The sequence below is a fragment of the Malus domestica genome, chromosome 17, assembly GCF_042453785.1.
Source record: "Malus domestica chromosome 17, GDT2T_hap1".
NCBI lineage: Eukaryota > Viridiplantae > Streptophyta > Magnoliopsida > Rosales > Rosaceae > Malus > Malus domestica.
The window spans coordinates 7,227,948-7,248,473 of record NC_091677.1 but is presented as its reverse complement, the minus strand read 5'-3'; the positions used below and the strand labels follow the sequence as shown (position 1 = coordinate 7,248,473).

Below are 20,526 nucleotides of genomic sequence, written 5' to 3'. Positions count from 1 at the left end.
GCTATATGTGTATTGTTAGTTTTTTTTTAATTTTTGATACATACATTCAGGTACATTTCGTAATGTTGAGTTGGCCGGTCCTTCAGTTCGAATAGTAATATTTATTTGACACATACTAGTTATTTGGTCCGTACAATAATACTTCTTGAGACGTACCAAAACTGATACGTTATGTATTGTAGAATTTGGTTCATCGATTTATATTGGTACATTATCTAATAAAAGCATGAAACATACTAATTACTTTGGCACATTATGTAATGTATATTCAGGACATTCCACTCATTTAATACATAAAGTAATATTTTTTTTCGCACGTACCAATAACTTAGTACGTAACTTGAAAAAAACAAGTACTAAGGACAAGTCCCCAAACATTAAGCCAGATCTTATCCCTGTGAAAAAAGGCATAGTAGAAAAACTTTAAATTGCCACTTAGTACTACGGTCTAGTGAAATTTTTCTTTACTTGTAAGAGAAATTTTGGGTTCGGTTTTCTTCAAAAACAAATTTGAATTACATTATTATGATTGGTCTAGTGTGAGATTTAGTTCAATTTCTCATTGTTTATTAAAAAAAAAACAAAAAAAAAACTAAACTCTAACTAGAAGACCGGATTTGAAATTACATCCCTACCCCAAAGCTTTTAAAACGAAAAATGGGACGAAAGTCGAGACCTCCAGAATCGAGGACATGGAGATGGAGGGAAGCAGTAAAATCACAAACACTCGCAACCTGAACGATCTGCCGGAGGACCTCCTCCTCCATGTCCTCACCTTCTTCCCCACATTAAACTCCGTCTAAACCTCCCTCATCTCCCACAAATGGCTGCCCCTCTGGTCCCGCGTCCCCTCCCTCAACTTCAACTTCCAACTCTTCCCGCCCTACGAGCCGCCGTTGGACACCCGCCAATTGTACGCCGATTTCGTCGACCGCGTTCTCATTTCCCGCTCCGATTCCCCGATCCACACATTTCGCCTCTCTCTCATCTACCACTATCACTACCGCTACCATGTCGACTCCTGGGTTCGATCCGCCGTCACTCGCTTCCGCGCCCGGGAGCTCTACTTCGACTTCTTCATCAACCAAAATTTTCACAACGCCGACGAAGCCGAAACTGAGGATCACCACATGTACGATTTCCCATTCTCTGTTCTGAGAAATGGGTGTGTTGAGATATTGAGCCTCACCAGGTGTTATCTCAATCTGCCGGCGAATTTGTCCACCATGCGGTTCCGGTCGATTGCGTCAATGGTTCTCGATGACGTTTATTTGACGGACCAGATGGTGGAGGATTTGCTTCTGGGTTGCCCCAATTTGGAGGCTTTCGAGATTCTTGGGTGTCGCGGGCCAATTCATTTGAAGATATGCAGCAAAGGGCTCAAAAGGCTGCGAATTGTATTGGGGTATTATTTTCCTGATGATCCTGAAAAGAGACAGACATTTTTGGTTGATTGCCCCAACATTTGTTCGATCAATTTGGATCTTTGTGCCTTTGAGGAGTCTACTTTTAAGAATGTTTCTTCCCTGGTTGAGTTTCGTGCCGATTTCGTGCACCGAATCCATCAGTCTTATCATCAGTGGAGTAAGGTTATTAGGGTTCTCGAACAAGCGCCTAATCTTAAGATTCTCAATGTGCAAAATTGGTGGTTTAAGGTAAATTCTTGTACCTCTGTTTTTGATCAACTATTGTTTTTGTTGTTCTGATTTTCGTTAACTTCAGGCAGGTCCATTCTGTTTTATTTTCAGTGTCGTAATTATGCCCAAATATGTTAGCAATGTGGTAAGTCTACTTGTGAATGTACGAGGCTTTTTGCAGATTGGCTCAGTTTTGGCGTTTTTCGGAGTAGGATGTATAGGTGTATTTGTGAATGAAATTGTGTCTTCTAGGAACTGAAAGAGATACTAACATGAGAGAAAGTAAGGCTTTTTAGCTTGTCATTGAATCTGGGATTCGAAAGGAAGAGGGAAAGGGTAATTAGTTATTCAGGTCTGCTCATTATTACAAGGGTTTGGACATGGATTGTTCTTCCACGAAATTAAGAAGCAGTGGGGGTTCTAAATAGTGTAGAACATTGTTGTTTTTGGTTTTGGCTCGTGCCGCTAATCAGATTGGAGACTAGTTTCTTCAAGAGTCTTTTGAAGTTGGATAATTTTGCTTAGCATGCATTTCCTGTGCAAATTTTTTGTGGTTTTTGATAGAATGGAAAATAGAATTCCGCACGGATTACCGTATCTTCTTTCTTTAAACTGCAATATATAGATTTACGAAACTAGACTTCTATTACATTTCTTTAGCTGGCACCGAATTGCTTTTGTTGCAGTTAGTTATTTTACTTACACATTGGCTATGGAGTAATCATTCAGAATGTGTCAATGAGATATCGGAATTTAATGACATTGTAAGAAATTGCTCTGAAAAATGAACTACATACATAGATTAGGTCCGGCTATTTTTTCTTATCCAAGGAGCAAAAACAGGTTCTGCCTTGATGATCACTCATTCTAAGAAGTGGGTTAATTGATGATTAGCCATGCCATTGTGCCGAATTAGTTGTCTCTCCTTGATGTTGTAGTTTGTCTCGGTGGCCAGCCTTGTGATTCTGTGGTATACATTTATGTCCAACATTTCATTCATAGATTGCCTTAACCTCTGTGAACTCTCGGATTTTCAAATTTTACTGCTTAAATCTCTTTGGGGTTGTTTCCCTACTCATGACCTCTGGTTTCTAAAGGCATTATGTTATTGAACATCTTCTAATGCATGTAATTGTTTTCTATGCATATGCCATCAGTTTCTGACATCAAAGGATACATTCCCCAAAAGTTTCATGCTCCACAACCTGACGGTCTTAGTGCTGCGAACGCGGTTTACCCAATATGATCTCGTTGGCATGGCTGCAATGCTTAAACTTTGTCCCAATCTCAAGACACTAATTCTCGAATTCCTTTTCAAGGTGGAGAAAGATGTGAGTACTTTTACACACATAATTATAGCAATGCTTGATGTTTCCGTGTTACTATTGCTTATCATTTTATTTAGTTTCCATGCGTCGTATCTAAAACATGATCTTCTAATTCCCAGGAGAGTTTACCAGAAGAGTTGTTAGATAAACCGGTCGAGTTCAACATGCCATGTCTCAAGCAAGTAACAATGGAAGCTTATACCGGGAGCAAGGACGATGATAAGTTTATGAAAATCTTGATGAGGCACGAAGGCGCCCTAGAAAAGATTGTAGTTGTTCCCTTCCAAGGTTTCGAGAATGGCGAGAAGAAGTCGCTTCCTCCGGTGGTATATAGAAGAAGGGTCTCGCAAGTTGGAAGTACGGTCTCCTCCGCAGCACCAAATGGTATATAGACTCCGAGCTTTAAATGGCGAGCTCTAAGCAGATTTTCTAGTTGAAAAAGAGGCTTTGCTGCCCATTGAAAAAGAGACTTTTAGAATGATTTTGCGGCATATTTTTTTTTTTCCTGAGCAAGTTAATATGCTGAAATACGAATCTCAACTAAAGCTACAAGCTGGTTTGGGATTGCTTTAAATGTGGTTAAAAGCATTTTTTATAAGAGAATATTTTTTGAACCAATATTTAATAAAAATGCAGGGGAATCTTAAAAAAACATTTGAAGTGTGTTAAGTGCTTTAAGAATCCATCGCTTTTGGTTATTTTAAAAATATTTTCAAAAGAGCTTTAAAAGCAGGATATATCATAAGTAATAGAATGTTTATTTTTAGTTATGTTCTTGAAACACCAGCATATGCGAAGTTGATAATATTCGTCGTTCTCTCTATATTCAAATTTGAATCATTTACTATGTAATGGGATGAATTTACAATTTAGTTTATAAAAATTGGTAAAGTTTGAAAAATAAAGAAGATAAAATATTAACAAAATAGAAAAGGGGTAGAGAAAAATCAGCGTCAGTCAGTTCCTCCAACAGAGTTTATAAAATCTTTTGCCGGATGAAGAAACAGGAATCCAAACCAACGATGGAAGAATTGGGAATCAATGAAATCCCGAATCGAACCCTAAACGATCTCCCCGACGAGATCCTCCTCCACATCCTCTCCCTCCTCCCCACACTCGACGCCGTCCAGACCTCCCTCATCTCCCACAAATGGCGGCACCTCTGGTCCCGCGTCCCCTCGCTCAACTTCGACTACCAACTCTTCCCGCCGAGCGAGCCGCTCGAATACACCTCCCAGTTCTACGCCGAGTTCGTCGACCGCGTTCTCATTTTTCGTGCCAATTCTCCCGTCCACACTTTCCGCCTCTCCTTCATCTACCACTCTTACTACGGCTCCCACGTCGAATCATGGGTCCGATCCGCCGTCACCCGCCTCCGCGCCCGGGAGCTCTACCTCGACTTGTTCGTCCACGACGATTTTCACGATGTGGAAACCGTAAATCACTGGTACGATTTCCCTTTCTCGGTTCTGAGAAATGGGTGTGTTGAGAAATTAGGCCTCACGCGCTGCTATCTTACGCTGCCGGCTAAGCTGTCCACTCGGCGTGTTTGGTCGATTCGGTCCTTGTTTCTCGATCAGGTTTACTTGGCGGATCAGATGGTGAAAGATTTGATATTGGGTTGCCCCAATTTGGAGGAATTGGAGCTCCAAAAGTGTTCGGGCCATCGTCATCTGAAGATATGTAGCAAAAGGCTTAAGAGATTAACGCTTGGGATGTTCTTTGAATCTTCTAAACAAAGAGAGACGCTTTTGGTGGATTGCCCGAACCTTCGTTCGATCAGTTTTAATTGCTGTAGCTTTTTCAGGTTGGAGCTTAAGAATGCTTCGTCCCTGGTTGAGTTCCGGGTTGATTTTGTGCATATGATCCACCTATCCTATTCTTATTGGATTAAGGTTGTTGGGCTACTGGAACAAGTGCCTAATCTTAAGCACCTTCATGTGCAAAATTGGTTGTTTATGGTAATCTTTTTTTATCTCTGTTATGATCAATTGTTGTTCATATTGTTTCGATTGTGCTTAACTTTATGTAGTTTTATTCTTCTTCTGTTGTGTGTGCAAACTATGGCAAAAATGTGAGGTATATATAGCAATGTGGTTGGTATTGTGACTGCCGGAAGGCTTCTCGTAGATTGGCGAAATTTGGATGTTTTTCGGACATGGTGGTATATCCGTGTATTTTGTATTGAGACTCTCTTAGGAATTGAAAGAGATAAGAAAGTAAGGCCTTAGTTAGCTTGTCACTGAATCTTGGAGTTAAAAGGAAGAGGAAAAGGGTAATTAGTTTTTCAGGTCTGAGCATCATTACAGGAATTCGGTCGTGTCTAGATAGAGGAAATGATTAGTTCCTGACTTTTACCAGTTGGTTATAGATTGTTCTCCCAGGAAATTAAGAAACGTAATATTCCTCTTTGTGGACTGTTATCTTATGTGTCCTATCATTAATCACATTGGGAGATAAGTTTCTGCAATAAACCTTTTGATGTTGAATAATATAGCTTACATTTTCCGTGCCAGCATTTTTGGTTATTGATAGAACAGAAAGTAGATTTTTTGTTCAGTACGGATTACATATTTGTCGTTAAACGGAAAAAAATAATTCTTCAGCTGGTTTTTGCACCAAATTGATTGTGGTTCACTAAGTTATTTTACTTTTAAGTCAGGTATTTATTCCCTTCCATCATTCCTTATCCCATAGGTTTGATCCTGTAGAATCTAACCTATGAAATTCTCACTCAGAGTGCATCGATGAGATATTTGAACATAAATATGAACTACCAAGAAAAGGTCTTGTCTATTGTTTTGATTGTCACTAGTTCTAAGAAGCAGTAAGAAGCAGGATTAAATGATGATTAACCGATCCTGGGAGATATTTTCATATGAGAATCAGTCTCACCGGAAATGAAATCTGGTTGCATGTCTCAGTGACTACTGACCAGCCATGTGGTTCTGTGCTTGACATTTTTTAGTCACTTTCTAACTCTCCTCATTTCTGGGCAACATTACATTCTTAGTTGATAGAGCCAACCTCTTTGCCTTAAACTTCATGAAATTGGGGATTTTTCAATTATCACGTTTTACTGGCTTTTTCCGCCTCTGTATGACTACTGGTATGCGAAGGGATTATGTTGTTGAGCATTTTCTTATATTCCTAATTGTTTTCTTTGCATATGCCTTCAGTTTCTGACATCAAAGGATTCCTTCCCGGAAAGTTTTATGCTCCACAATCTGAAGATCTTAGAGCTACGAACTGGGTTTACCCAGTATGATCTTGTTGGCATAGCTGCACTGCTTAAACTTTGTCTGAATCTCGAGACAATGATTCTAGGATACCCTCGCAAGTTTGACCCGGATGTGAGTATTTTTACAAACATATAATTATAGCAATGCTTAGTGTTTCAGTGTTACTATTGCTTATCATTCTTTTTTATGTTCCTTGCTGCACATTAAAACTTGATCTTGTAATTCCCAGGAGAGTTTACCAGAAGAGTTGTTGGATAAACCAGTTGAGTTCAGCATCCCAAGTCTCAAGAAAGTTACGATCAAACCGTATACAGGAACAGAAGATGAAGGTAAGTTCGTGAAAATCTTGACCGAGCAAGGTGTTGTCCTAGAGAAGATTGTACTTGTTCATGGCCAAGTTGAGAACAGAGTAGTCGTTCTGAAGTTGGTTCCCCCAGTTGTTCTGTATAAAAAGGGTTCACAAACTTGGAACTACTCTCTCCTCCGCAACTCCAATTAGAAAATGGACTTTGAGCTTAAAACGGGAATCCATCGGCTCCGTCTCGTTCCAAGGTTTACTGTTTTTTGAACTTGGATTATGAATCTTAGATTAGATGGTTATTACAGATATCAAAATCTTATTTCGAGTTTGTTTACGTATATCTTCCGTCTTATTTCTTTGTGAAAATGACGTGTTTTTATTAGACATAGTTGTAAGGTTGATCTTGTCCATATTATTCCCTTTATAATGCTTTGATTCGAATAGAATTGGTCTTGTTTACAACGTCATACCAAATCTTACTTGTTCAACAATCAACATGATAAGATAATAAAATGTCTTATCTGACTAAATGGGATCGATTGCATTAATCTTAGAATGTTATTGCGCTCGGTTCTGCGTGACACGCTTGACCTCGATGTTCCCCAAACACCAGGGTAGGCACGTGTTGGCCAACACCCGAAGGTGACGAAACCATATTAGAATGCATGAGAACAAGAAATAAATAAGACTTATAAATTTAAATGTAATTAATATGCAAATGTGGAACGTGTTCAGAGCATACAACTAATTGAGAACACTAAAAAGAAATAATATAAAATTGAATGAACAAAGGAATGGGTCATACACCGAGAGGACTAGAAGATGCCGATGCGGAAGTGCCTTGATGCTGGGATTGTATGCCTTGATTCTAAATCTTGAGGGGGCGCAAAACAAACATGAGTGGACCAAGTTTATATATATAATATTGAAATAGCTATCAACATACTAACCCCCAAAGTTTAAAGAAATCTCATAACATAATATGTAATAGGTTTTCGAAAACCCTAGCATACCATAAAACCTTCATAAAACATATACGTATATAGTGTGCTAACTAGTGGTATTCCAGTCACCTGTGGTATTCAATAATTATATCTCCCGACCAGCAGCCAACAACTATATCTTTTGGCCCAAAGCCAACAACTATGTCTTTTGGCCCAAAGCCAACAACTATGTCTCTCGTCCGTAGGTAGAACAGTAACCACTAGATGAGCACAAAACATTGAATATACTCTTTCCAAACATAGGTACATATATCTCAAAAACATCTTCATAGCATATAGTCATCCATCACATATACTATAAAGAAGTGTGTAAAAACATGTTCATAAATAGTATATAGTCATTCATCATATATACTACAAAGAACATAAATTCGGTAAAATATGGTATTGCAAAATATTTGTAGTAAAGCATGATATAACATAAGTGTAAATCTAATTTACTCATAAAATGTTTCATAAAACGTAACCATTAAATCATGTTTTTATGTATGCATTTCTATTATTAAAACATGCATTTTAGAAATGGTCAACTCACAGATACTTCGCTGCCAAGAGCCACGCAAACTAGCGAAGATGGAAACGCCACAATAAATGCACCTAAGCACATAAATGGTCTAATTAATAAAATTATACTATAACGATTGAATTTGGAAAAAAGGGAGTTCAAAAACGATTTCAGGACGTTGAATTACCCTAAGAATGGTCCTGGGTAAATTTCAACAAAATCAACGCGAGAATATTCTAGAGAATATTCCATCGGGTTGGACTTGGCAAACTGGGTTGGGTTTGGCTTCCTGGCCCAATGTTTCAAGGCTGGGTTTAATGGGCCCGGGTCCAGTGGGTTTTGGGGTTGATGGGTTGGGCTGAAGCCCGTGTCAGTAATGCCCAAAGGCCTGGGGTTTTAAGGGTTTGTATTGGGGCTTGGGCTGCCCAAATGGGCTAGGTTACTTGGGCCGACTTTTGGCCCATTTGTTAGGTGGGTTGCTGAAACCAAAGAGAGAGAGAAGGTCGATTTTCGGCCAGGAAATTCCTAAGCTCCGACAGAGCTCAAAACTCAAGTAAAGGTCAACATACAATATATCAAAAAGAAGCCCGAGGGAAGAGGAAAAGATATATACCATTGGTTTCCTCAGTTTGTTGCCGAAGTCGGCTGGAAAATGGCCTGGAAGCCACAGGTGTCTGCCATAAACTGGGAAAGGTCTTCCTGTGGTGTTCTTCGTCCAAAACCCACAAAAACTAATTAGAAATGTCTAAAACACTCCCTAACAAGATCAAGGGAGTTCTATAAGCTTACCATGGTCGAGGGTTCGCGTGAGGAGGAGGTGTACATTGGCCACCCATGGTGCCACAAGACACGGAGAGCTTGTGTGTTTCTCCTTTGCTCCAGATTTCGTGGAGCTCACAGGGAGAGAAGAATGGTGGTGTGGGTGGTGGTCGTCAAAGTAGGTATAATGGTGGTGGTCTTGGTGGTTGCTCATGTGGAGGAGAGAAGAGCGAAGAGAGAAGATGAGGGAGAAAGACAGAAATGGAACCGAGAGGGAAAGATAGAGAGAGACTTGTGCCCCACGGAACAAAACCAAAACAAATGGGCCCCACGGGCACACACATTAAGACCCAAAAATAATTTTAAAAAAAATCCCAAACTTAATAAAATTACAAAGATAACCCTTTGTTCTGTAAATTCCAAAATGGGTTGTTACACTGCGTCTCCTAGATAAATGAGCCTCTTTTTGCTCTCTCTCGAAGTTTTGGTGTAGCATTAACGATGGTTTGTATTTGGTAAAATATATTTTCATTTCACACTTTAATAAAGTTACAGTTTAGGTGTATATATACAACAAACTAACATAGTATCTTAACCACTAAGCTAACAGCTAAGAAGATACATTTACAATATTGCCCTTTATATCCCTCCTTAAACTGAACTTAGGTTGTCGAAGTTGAAGTTTGTCACGAAGGAAGAGGAAACGAAGCTTGGACAGAGACTTGGTGCAGATATCGGCTACTTGGTCTTGAGTGCAGACAAAAAGGACAGAGATCTGCTTGGCAAGGACCTTTTCCCTAATGTAATGATAGTCGATTTCTACATGCTTTGTCTGAGCATGAAAGACAGGATTTTTGCTAGAGATATAGCGGAAATATTGTCACACCAAAGATGAGGAGTGGTAGGTAAGCAGTAGCCAATATCCGATAGTAATTGACAAAGCCAGGTGATTTCAGATGCAGTATTAGCAAGAGAGCGGTACTCTGCTTCGGTGGAAGAGCGAGCAACAGTCGGTTGCTTCTTAGCACTCCAGCTAATCAAAGAGTTACCAAAATAGACACAGTAACCGCCAGTGGACCGGCGGTCAAGAGCACAGCCAGCCCAATCAGCGTCCGAGAAGGCAGTGAGAGTAGGAGGAGTGGAACACTTGGAGAACCAGAGACCAATATCAAGAGATCCCTTGAGGTATCTTAGAATACGCTTTACAGCCTGAAGATGTGAAAGTTTGGGAGTGTGCATATATTGGCATACAAGATTAACTGCAAAACTGAGATCAGGACGAGTCCAGGTGAGATATTGCAGAGCACCAACCAGGGAACGATACTCAGAAGCATTGTCACATAAGGGAGAATCATGATCAAGTTTGGAGGTGCTGAGAGGAGTACTGCAAGGTTTGGCGCCAGTCATGTTGGCCTTGGATAACAAATCCAATATATATTTAGTCTGAGATAGAAAGATACCAGCAGAAGATCTTTTGACTTCAAGACCAAGAAAGTAGTGCAGCGGACCCAAATCCTTGATGGGAAACAGGGAACTCAGTTGCTGAATAACTTGGTTACAGGCAGCAGAGTTTGGACCAGTAACCAAAATGTCGTCGACATAAACCAGAATGAAAATCATAGCTGAACCCTTTTTGATAAACAAGGAATGGTCGCTGGGAGAGCCAACAAAACCGAGAGAAGTGAGAGCACCATGAAGCTTGTCATACCAAGCCCACGGAGCTTGTTTTAAACCATACAACGAACGATGCAAGTGACAGACATGAGATGGGTGAGCTGAATCTTTAAATCCAGGAGGTTGTTGCATAAAAACTGATTCATTGAGTGTCCCATGTAAGAAAGCATTGCTGACATCTAGTTGATTCAAGAACCAATCGAACTGGACCGCAAGAGTGAGGATGAGGTGAATGGTGACTGGCTTGGCTACCGGACTGAAGGTTTCGATATAATCTAAACCTTCCTGCTGATTGAAGCCCTTGGCAACGAGCTGAGCTTTGTACCGGTCTATAGTACCATCGGGCTTACGTTTGATGCGGAAGACCCATTTACAGCCAACAATATTCTGTGAGGGAGACGGGGGAACAAGAGACCAAGTTCCAGTTGTGATGAGAGCAGTAACCTCTTCTTGCATAGCTTGGGACCAATGAGGATATTTGGAAGCTTGGAGATAGGTGTTAGGGATGTAATCCACTAAGAGATGAGAGGGAAGAGGGTGCTTAGTAGCAGTGAGAGCTTTGGGTTTGAAAACACCAGATTTGGACTGGGTTTGCATCGGATGGGTGTTAGAAGGTTGAAGAGAAGTGGAAGGAACGGAATCTGGAACAGGCATTACAGGACTGGAGGGAATAGGTAGGGAAGGGTTATGGGAGAATGGGGATGGGGAAATGGAAGGGGAACGAAGGAAAGAGGGGGGAATACTAGAGGAAGAAGAAAGAGGAAAAGTAAAAGTAAGGGTTGATGGAAGAGATGAGGTAGACCTAAGAGGCAGGGATGAGGGTGAAGGTGGTATGTTGGAGATATGATGGAATGGAAAACTGGATTCATTGAAGATGACATGTCGGGAAATATATACTCGGTGAGTTGCAGGGTCAAGACATCTATAGCCCTTGTGATTTAAACTGTATCCAAGAAAGACACAGGCTCTGCTTTTAGGATCCAGCTTCGAGGAAGTATAAGGCTTAAGCCAGGGGAAGCAAGCACAACCAAAAACCTTGAGAAGGTCATAATTCGGAGCTCGATGATATAGAGATTCCCAAGGAGACTGTCTGGATGCAGTAGGCAATCGGTTGATAAGATAGATGGCAGTGTTGAAAGCCTCTACCCAATAGATGTGGGGTACTTTGGAAGCTGTCAAAAGAGTGCGAGCAGTTTCAACCAAGTGACGATGCTTGCGCTCGGCACACCCATTTTGTTCGGGTGTGTGGGGGCAGGTAAGTTGATGATGAATGCCATGAGTAGCCAAGAATTGAGAGAAACTAGTGCTCAAGTACTCTCCTCCGGAATCAGATCTCAAAGTAATAATTTTGGTACACAGAGAATTTTCAACCAGAGATTTGTATTCCATAAAAGTGGACAGTACATCAGATTTGCATTTCAAAGGATAAAACCAGGAGTACCTAGTAAAGTCATCCACAAAAATGATGTAATACCGAAAACCTTGAGAAGAAGCTTGAGGAGAGGGTCCCTAAACATCCGTGTGGACAAGTTCTAGAGGTTTGCTAGTTGTACAAGAAGTGGATACAAAAGGAAGCTTGGAGCTTTTAGCTAATGCACAATCTGAGCAGAATGACTTAGTTACATGAGCTAAAACAGGAATACAAGATTGAGAAGCAAGTTTATAAAGAATCTTGACAGATGGGTGACCCAATCTTTGATGCCAAACATCCGTAGAAGCTTTAGCAGTGGCGGTGAGAGCCTTATGATTGCCAGTTACAGATGAGGAAAAATGGAAAGGATAGAACCCTTGCTGAAAAGGTCCTTTAAAACGCATCCTCCCCGAAGAAAGATCCTTCACAGTGAAGTGAGAGGGATAAAGATGCAATGAACAGTGATTATCAAGTAAAAATTGATTTGCAGAGAGAAGGTTATGTTTCAAAGCAGGCACATAAAGAACTTTATTGAGATTGAAAGCACTAGTAGAAGTATGCAAAGTAGTAGAACCAGAATGAGTGATAGGCAAACCTTTGCCATCACCAATATACACTTGTTCTGGACCTGTGTATGCTTCAGGATTTTGTATAGTGGAATAGGAGTTGGTCATGTGGGATGTTGCTCCAGAATCGACAATCCAAGTAGGATTGGATGAAGAAGCAGTAGCAACCATCGCTGCAGGAGAGGATTTTCCACATAAGCCAAATTGAGGCGATGAGGACAATCACACGCTTCATGATCAAGTTGATGACAAATCTGACAGGGATGTTTCTTGGTGTAGGAAGAAAAATTGTTGCGACCTCCACGATTAGAACGTGAATTATTGCCACGATTAGGAAAAGATCTCGGATTGTTAGAGGATCGGTAATTGCCACGATTGAAAGGACCGCGATTATGAGAGCGATCCACCCCACGACTTGGATGACTGAAGGTAGAAGGAGAATGAGCCACAAAAGCCTGAGAGTTAAGACTGGATACAGGAAGAGGAAGAATGCCAGCAGAGGTGTGAAAAGCCTGAAAAGATGACATCTCAGAGATACTTTTCTTGTGAGTGGCTAATTGAATCTCCTTGCTAAGAAGCAAGCCATGTAATTCATCAATTGTTGTAGATCCGAGACGAAATTGAATAGCATCAACAAACGAATCATACTCAGGGGGAAGACCGTGGAGAGTGACAGAGATCAGATCAGAATCTTCAACCGGAGAGCCGGCACTGGCAAGAGAATCAGCAATTGCCTCAATTTGCTGGAGATACTGAGCAGCAGATGAAGTTCCTTTGGAAAGATTACGAAGTCGAGAGCGTAGCTCATGAATATGAGACTGAGAGGCCGTGGCAAGGCGAGATTCCAATTTCGCCCAAAGATCGCGAGCCGAATTCACACCAACAGTGTAGGGAATGAGGGAATCCGAGAGCGTGGAGTTGAGCCAGATGAGAATATTCTGGTCATTTTCATACCAAGAAACATAAGCAGGATTAAGAATTCGATTTCCTGAGGAATCAAGAAGAAATTGAACCGGCGCCGCCATAGATCCATCAATGTGACCAGTCAGATTGTATCGGCGAAAAATTGGAGCAAAGAGAGCACTCCAAGTCAAGTAATTGGTGGTGGTGAGCTTGATTGGCACCATGGATCCAATATTTTGGATTGTGATGGAGGTAGAATTTGAAGAATTAGGGTTCGAAGATCCAGTCGGAAGGGGGTGAACTGGAGAGGCCGATTCCGATGAAGGAGATGCCATTGGCAAATAGATGAGGAAGAAAGAGAGCACGAACAAAGATCTTCAACCACGATCTTCAACCACGAGCGAAGAATCGAGCAAGAACGCAGAAAGAAGAAGCAGGAGAAATGAGGATCGAAGAACGAGAGTCGTTAGACAGAGAAGGCGATTGATACCATATTTGGTAAAATATATTTTCATTTCACACTTTAATAAAGTTACAGTTTAGGTGTATATATAACAAACTAACATAGTATCTTAACCACTAAGCTAACAGCTAAGAAGATACATTTACAATATTGCCCTTTATAGTTTGCCTATGCTCCTAAATTATTTCTCATGAAAAAAGAAAAAGAAATTAAATCGATTACACAGACTGTTTATTCTCTCTTTATTATATCCTCATTAAATAGTTAATTGACTTTAATATTTAATGAGGATTAGACTCCGTCCAAACCTCTCTTCCCCATTAAGAAACCACATTTCGTTTGGTCGACAATCCAGAGAAAGCATGGAAGATGTAAGCAATGAAGTTATGAACCGAAACTTGAACGATCTCCCTGATGAGATCCTCCTCCACATCCTCACCTTCCTCCCCACACTCGACGCCGTCCAGGCCTCCCTCATCTCTCACAAATGGCAGCCCCTCTGGTCTCACGTTCCCGCCCTCAACTTCAACTACAAACTCTTCCCGCCGCGCGAGCCGCCATTGGATACCCGCCAGTTATACGTCGAGTTCGTTGACCGTGTTCTGGTTTCCCGCACTGATTCCCGGGTCTCCACTTTCCGCCTCTCTTTCATCCACCACAATCACTACAGCTCCTATGTCGACTCTTGGGTGCGATCCGCTGTGACCTGCCTCCGCACCCGCGAGCTCTATCTCGACTTCTTCATCCACAAAAAATTTCACAACGAAGATACCCGAACTAACTGGTATGCTTTCCCTTTCTCTGTTCTGAGAGATGGGTGTGTTGAGAAATTACGACTTACGCGATGTGAAGTTATATTGCCACCTGAACTGTCCACCATGCGGTTTTGGTCAATTGGGTCATTATTTCTCGATCAGGTTTACTTTTCGGACAAGATGATGGGGGATTTGATACTGGGGTGCCCCAGTTTGGAGGATTTGGAGCTTCAAAACTGTTGGGGGCATCGTCATTTGAAGATATGTAGCAAAAGGCTCAAGAAGCTTGTACTTGGGCATTTTTATGATGATTCTTATATCCGAGCAAGGATTTTGGTCGATTGCCCAAACCTTTGTTCGATTAGTTTTGATTGCTGCAGCTTTTATATGTTTGAGCTGAAGAATGCGTCATTTCTGGTTGAGTTTCGTGTTATTGTGCACCTGATCGATCTATCCGATTGTTATTGGATTAGGGTTGTTAGGCTACTCGAACAAGTGCCTAATCTGAAGCATCTTTATGTGCAAAACTGGTGGTGTAAGGTAATCTTTCTAACTTCTGTTCTCATCAGTTATCGTTTTTATTGTTTTGATTACGGTTAACTGTCTCATTCTTTGTATTGCTGAAGTTGTTTTCTTTGCATACGTTCTCAGTTTGCGACATCAGATTTCTTGCCTGAAAGCTTTAGACTCCACAATCTGAAGCTCTTAGAGCTACGAACAGGGTTCACGCAGTATGATCTCATTGGCATGCTTGTACTGATTGAACTTTCGCCCAATCTCGAGGCAATGATTCTGGAACACCAACACAAGATTGAAGCAGATAATGTGAGTACTTCGACACACTTCATTCTTCATGTTTCTGCCTTCGTTATGCTTATCGTTCTTTTTTAGGTTCCGTGCTGCACACCTGAAATTCAATCATGTAATTTCCAGGAGATTTTATCAGAAGAGTTGTTAGATAATCCAGTTGACTTAAGCATCCCGAGTCTCAAGCAAGTTACTATCAAACCGTATACCGGAACCGAAGATGAAGCTAATTTTGTGAACATCTTGATCAGGCAGGGAGTTGTTCTGGAAAAGATTGTACTCGTTCCTGGCCAGGTTGAAGAGAACCCAAGAGTTGTTCTGAAGCCGCTTCCTCCGGTTGTTCTACAAAGGAAGGATTTCCAAAGTTGGAAATGTACTCTCTCCTCTGTAACACCACCCGTGGATAATTGACAAGTTATTGTGAGAGGGACGTTGTGTGCATTTGTAATCAATTGTTATTCCGACATTTTAATATCTTATTCTCAATAATTGACTCTTATTTGTGCTGGCCTTGAACATCTAGATGGTCATGACTAGTCAATTGTATACAACGTGTGGACCTCAACTGTAAGAACAAATGCTGTTAAGCACTTGAACTCTTGAGAATATGATTTCATACAAGTATAATTTTTTGTAAGCGTCAATATGCATTTATTTACAAGATATACAAGAAATTTACCAAAATCCGCCTAGCGTTTTTTAGAACCTTGATTGTACTAAAATGAAGGGGAAAGTTTGAACTTGGGACGTAATAGGTTAAAAAGAAAAGCCCTCACAATTAAGATAATCCACCACTTGAGATTTGATTACATTATTTAACAATAAAAAGAAATTTGGATCATTTAACAAATTTTCTAAATTAAAAAAAAAAACCCTCAAAATGCTTAATAAATTAAGAGGCTAACTACATTAAGGTTTGAGGTGATTTTTAAAATGATCTTGAGGTATTTCTCACATTGCATCCACTGTCGTCTAAATATCCATTTTTTAAATTTACTATTATTAAGGGGAGGGGGGGAGAATTATTATTATTATTATTTTTAGTACATCGACATTTTTACACTAAAGGAGAATTTGGCTAAGCTACACAATGGGCAACCTAATTTGGTATCTAATTCGTCATCCACAAGATTCAAACCTAAGACCTCTCACTTCTAAGCGAAGAGGAATACCACCAGACCGTAGTACTGAGTGGCAACGGAGGGAGGAGAGTTGAAACTATTGAATTACTTTTGGGGAGGGTGGAGTTTTGAATCCATGACATGTGGGTGGAAACCTAATATCATATTCACTAGGATATTAGACCACAACGTCTGCATATATCCATTAAATTGATGAGTTTTTTTAGTCAATGTGGTATAAATGTAGCATACATTTCATCGAAATTACAGGTTTCATGCTCACCGTGTCATGAATTTAAAGAATATTCAAATACTTCATTAGACAAGAAATGTAAATTGATACAATTTAAAAACCTTAAAGGACCATGTGAGAAAATTAAAACATTGTGACTCATTTTAAAATTCAGCACGAGAGGGTGAGATGAGATAGCCCTAAATTAAGTTTCTCAAAATTTTGAGTTTACTACTCATAATTTTGTTCCTCTCACTGTTATGTTATATATGATTAATTTTGTTCGTCTCACTGTTATGTTATATATAAAGTATAATTTATTTTTTCACTTTTTAATTTATGTTATATGTCAAATGTTTAGGTAACTAATGGCATGGCGTTGCTTTGGACTAACAAAAAGTATAAAAATATGTTTGGGTAGATCAAATAGAAGAAATTTTATAGTGTGCTCTCGGCACAGCTCGATAAATCAAGTCTAATAATACAATAGGTTGAAAATTTAGAATTTTTTTTAGCTAATTGTATTATTATTGTACTAGATGTGTTTCCGGCACACTGGAAAAACAGAGTATTTATTGAATATAGCCAAATATTAGCCCCTAAGTTTAAAAATGTCAGGTTTTATAAAACCTTTCAAATATATCCAAAATATCACTTAAATAGACACAAATACCTTTAAGCTTTAAACCTAATAAACTAAAAACCAAAAGCCTATTAGATGAATAGTTCTCAGGGCTAAACCTAAAAATAACACTTTCTCTTATACCAGTTGGCACACCCCAACCTGGAATGTCCACATGAACATCCGAATCGCGATGTGTTGGCCGACACCTGGAAGGGGACAAAGCCATAAAGTGTAATGATGTGAAAAATGTGAATAAATTAAAACCTAAAAGTAACTAATTTAGAGTGCGCATGTGAGCGGGACTGAACTCATATCACACAAGTGATGTCAGAGCATAGATAAATTACAGTAAAAGAAGGTAAGGACATTTATACCGAAAGGAGAAGTCTCCTACATGACAGCTTTTACCAACAATCCTCGTCATCACGAAACCTCTGCCACTAAAATCCTGGAGGGGCGAAAAACAAGGGTGAGTGGGCCTGAAAATAAAGTTTTGTAAAACCTTTTCGAAAAATGTGACCCCTCGCTGTAAAACAAGTATATGATTTTCCAAAAATATTATAATACTAGTTTGTAATATGGTACCCTGCAGCAAAAATGAGTGAAAAGTGTAGGGTACACCAACAAGGTATCTCAACATTAAATCACAAAACGTTATTACAAGAAATCAATGCTCATTAATTTATGTAGGCACACAAGTCCATTGTAGAGATATTCAAACAATGGAACAGGTTGGGTGTAGGTTTTACATTCTAGTACTACATCACGTGAGATGCGCTAGTCGCATCACATACGAGTCCAACACATCACACAAAATGACAGGCTAGCACCTAATTTTGGATCCAAAGCGAATGGAAACGGTGCATGTGAACTCCATTTGAAGCTAGTCCTTGGCCCAGAATGGTACAAATAACTAAGAGACTCCGTGCAAACATGTAGTGATGAGCAGATAAAACGCAAGGATGTCATGCTACAAGTTTATGCTTACAAATAATATTAAAAACGTAAAGTTTACAAAAAGTCTATTTGTAAAGCTAAACATGGCATGTTACATCATAATATATAAAAGCAGTTATTGGGAAAATCACATATACATATATTTAAGTAAAAACAAAAGACCCACTCACGTAACCAAAACGTGCTTGTCCTTGGTGAGCCTTGTCGTTTGTTGATCCAAAGAAGCTTGTACCTATACCAAGTCACGTTGACTTTAGCAAAGTACTTAAACGTAAATCATACCCGAAATATACAGATTAACTATAATTTGTCCAAATTTTGCATTTTACAAAATTGCCCATAAAATTAGAGGCAATTGCAAAAATACCCCCAACTTCTTAGAGTTACCAACAGCCCTAAAACTTTAACAATTTTTGTAGTTTGGTCCTTGTTGTAAAAACAGTACAGCAACATCATTCTTTTCTAAAATTTCCCACCAAACCAGCATATACTATATGAATTAGAAGTTGGGACAAGAGAAAAATAAGTATACCAGAAGGGCTCAAGGTGGCTGGCAAAATCGAATTTGGCCGAAATCTCATTGGCCCATAAAAGGGTTTTCGTCGGGTTTCATAGTATTAATCATGAAATTGAGCATGCGAGGCTCGAACTAGGTCTAGATAACTTGAAGATGGGACAAAATGGGCATGGCCTTGTCAGAACGGCAAGATTTGGCTAGAATCTCTGCCGAAGTTCTCTACAAGAATAGGGGAAGAAAATGCATATTAAGCCTTTGGCTTTGAGCTCAAGGTATGGGTTATAAGTTTACATGCAAGCTCGAAACCAAGCTAGAAAATAGAAACTGAAATGAGAGGGAGTAGTTTGGAGGCTTACCAAGTCGAGAGCTCGAGAACTCATTGGGGTACGCGATGAACAATGGTGGAACCCATTATGCAGAACTAGGCTTGGCTTGGTGTCCTTAGCAGATTGCATAAGGGTGCTGGTAGCTATCAGTGTGTGTACGAAGGGTTTCAGCAAGTGGTGGTGATGGTTTTTTTTTTCTTTTCCTTTACTTGGCCGAGAGAAATGAGGAAGGCAGAGAGACAGAGCTACGAGAGGTAGTTAGTAGAGATGTGAGGAATATGAGTGGAAAGAGAGGGAAAATAAGGGTGTGGGATGTGAGGTGGAGAGAGAGAGAGAGCAAGCTTTAGATCTATCAATCATCGCTTGAACCCCTCCATATTTTAGACCTGAGTTAATTTCTACGAAAACAAAAACTATTGTTTCACTATTTGATTACAACCTCAATTCCCAAGAGAAACAAATAAATAGTGGGAGCCATGTGGATCATTTTTTCAAGAGGAAATCCTTTCACTCCCTGATTTGCCCAATATGCCAAACTAGCAATGAAACTGTGGAATATCTTTTCCTTCAGTGTCTGTGGGTGGAAACAATCTGGTTTGGTGTGGTGCTAAACTATAAGGTTGATAGGGATGACATCTCGACATGGGCGCAGTGGCTTCACTTCCTTATCAAGTTTGATTTTAGGGCTAATCAGGATAGAGCTTGGTTGCTTTCTCACGTTGCCTTCACGTGCTGGCATATTTGGAAGGCAAGATGCAACTTTCTTTTTTAACCAAATCGAAATTAATCCTTCACAAGTCCTGCTTGCCATTTCGAATGCGACTGGTGCATTTTTTGTGGCGGCCTGCACACCTATAGATCCTTAAACCCCGAACTCAGGTGGTCCGATGGTCCCTTCCATTTTTTCTGTTCATCAAAATCAATGTTGATGCAAGCTAGAATGCATCTAATGGATCAGGCTATGTAGGGTTGGTGGTGCAAGACGCTGAGGGTAAGTTTTTGGCAGCAACAAGGTATGTAATTACGACGCAGAGTGCTGCTATGGCCGAAGCCTTGTCATTCCTTCGCGGATGTCAGATGGGCATCTATTTGGGCGACAGGTTGGTTATTGTGGAATCCGACTCTCTCGAATCTATCTCGTGCTTAAGAGATTCGTTGGAGATTGGCAGTTGGGAGGCTTATCCTACTTTGGCGAAAGTCAAGCGCTTAGGGGATTCCTTCCAAGACTATCGCTGGTCTTGGATTCCAAGATCAGCCAATTTGGCGGCAGACTTGTTAGTGTCGACGAGATTTCCGGAGATGTGCAATGTTTCGTGGGTCGACCGACCTCCATCTTCATTGGTTAATGTCCTTAACAATTATGGTTTACTTTGTCCACCTTAATTTATGTATT

The 20,526-nt window shown here is 40.2% G+C and overlaps 3 protein-coding genes across 4 annotated transcripts; all 3 read left to right on the top strand.

The window, feature by feature from the left end:
- The first annotated feature begins 675 nt into the window (after positions 1–675).
- Positions 676–3,583, top strand: LOC103404775 (putative F-box/FBD/LRR-repeat protein At5g44950). The gene is made up of 3 exons (XM_008343735.4): positions 676–1,655; positions 2,795–2,968; positions 3,085–3,583. The coding sequence occupies exons 1-3, from the start codon at positions 1,131–1,133 to the stop codon at positions 3,355–3,357; spliced, it is 972 nt and encodes a 323-aa protein (XP_008341957.3). The 5' UTR covers positions 676–1,130; the 3' UTR covers positions 3,358–3,583.
- Positions 3,552–6,954, top strand: LOC103404774 (F-box/LRR-repeat protein At3g26922-like). Its single transcript, XM_008343734.4, has 3 exons — positions 3,552–4,926; positions 6,145–6,318; positions 6,437–6,954. Exons 1-3 carry the CDS (start codon positions 3,961–3,963, stop codon positions 6,704–6,706), a joined length of 1,410 nt encoding a protein of 469 aa, XP_008341956.3. The 5' UTR covers positions 3,552–3,960; the 3' UTR covers positions 6,707–6,954.
- A 7,101-nt stretch (positions 6,955–14,055) lies between these two features.
- Positions 14,056–15,982, top strand: LOC103404773 (F-box protein At4g22280-like). Of its 2 annotated transcripts, none has more exons than XM_008343733.4 (3): positions 14,056–15,088; positions 15,200–15,373; positions 15,482–15,982. In XM_008343733.4, the coding sequence occupies exons 1-3, from the start codon at positions 14,078–14,080 to the stop codon at positions 15,764–15,766; spliced, it is 1,470 nt and encodes a 489-aa protein (XP_008341955.4). In that variant the 5' UTR covers positions 14,056–14,077; the 3' UTR covers positions 15,767–15,982. The 2 variants fall into 2 exon arrangements, with proteins under 2 accessions (XP_008341955.4, XP_008341954.4); XM_008343732.4 differs by having other exon boundaries at positions 14,067–15,088; positions 15,440–15,982.
- Positions 15,983–20,526: the final 4,544 nt, after the last annotated feature.

Excerpts from the sequence above, each read along its gene's own strand:
- LOC103404773 (XM_008343732.4), top strand. The coding sequence starts at position 14,078 with ATGAGGATTAGACTCCGTCCAAACCTCTCTTCCCCATTAAGAAACCAC. Across the intron at positions 15,089-15,199 it reads TGCAAAACTGGTGGTGTAAG|TTTGCGACATCAGATTTCTT; the intron begins GTAATCTTTCTA and ends ATACGTTCTCAG. Across the intron at positions 15,374-15,439 it reads ACAAGATTGAAGCAGATAAT|GTTCCGTGCTGCACACCTGA; the intron begins GTGAGTACTTCG and ends GTTCTTTTTTAG.
- LOC103404775 (XM_008343735.4), top strand. The coding sequence starts at position 1,131 with ATGTACGATTTCCCATTCTCTGTTCTGAGAAATGGGTGTGTTGAGATA. Across the intron at positions 1,656-2,794 it reads TGCAAAATTGGTGGTTTAAG|TTTCTGACATCAAAGGATAC; the intron begins GTAAATTCTTGT and ends ATATGCCATCAG. Across the intron at positions 2,969-3,084 it reads TTTTCAAGGTGGAGAAAGAT|GAGAGTTTACCAGAAGAGTT; the intron begins GTGAGTACTTTT and ends TCTAATTCCCAG.
- LOC103404774 (XM_008343734.4), top strand. The coding sequence starts at position 3,961 with ATGAAGAAACAGGAATCCAAACCAACGATGGAAGAATTGGGAATCAAT. Across the intron at positions 4,927-6,144 it reads TGCAAAATTGGTTGTTTATG|TTTCTGACATCAAAGGATTC; the intron begins GTAATCTTTTTT and ends ATATGCCTTCAG. Across the intron at positions 6,319-6,436 it reads CTCGCAAGTTTGACCCGGAT|GAGAGTTTACCAGAAGAGTT; the intron begins GTGAGTATTTTT and ends TGTAATTCCCAG.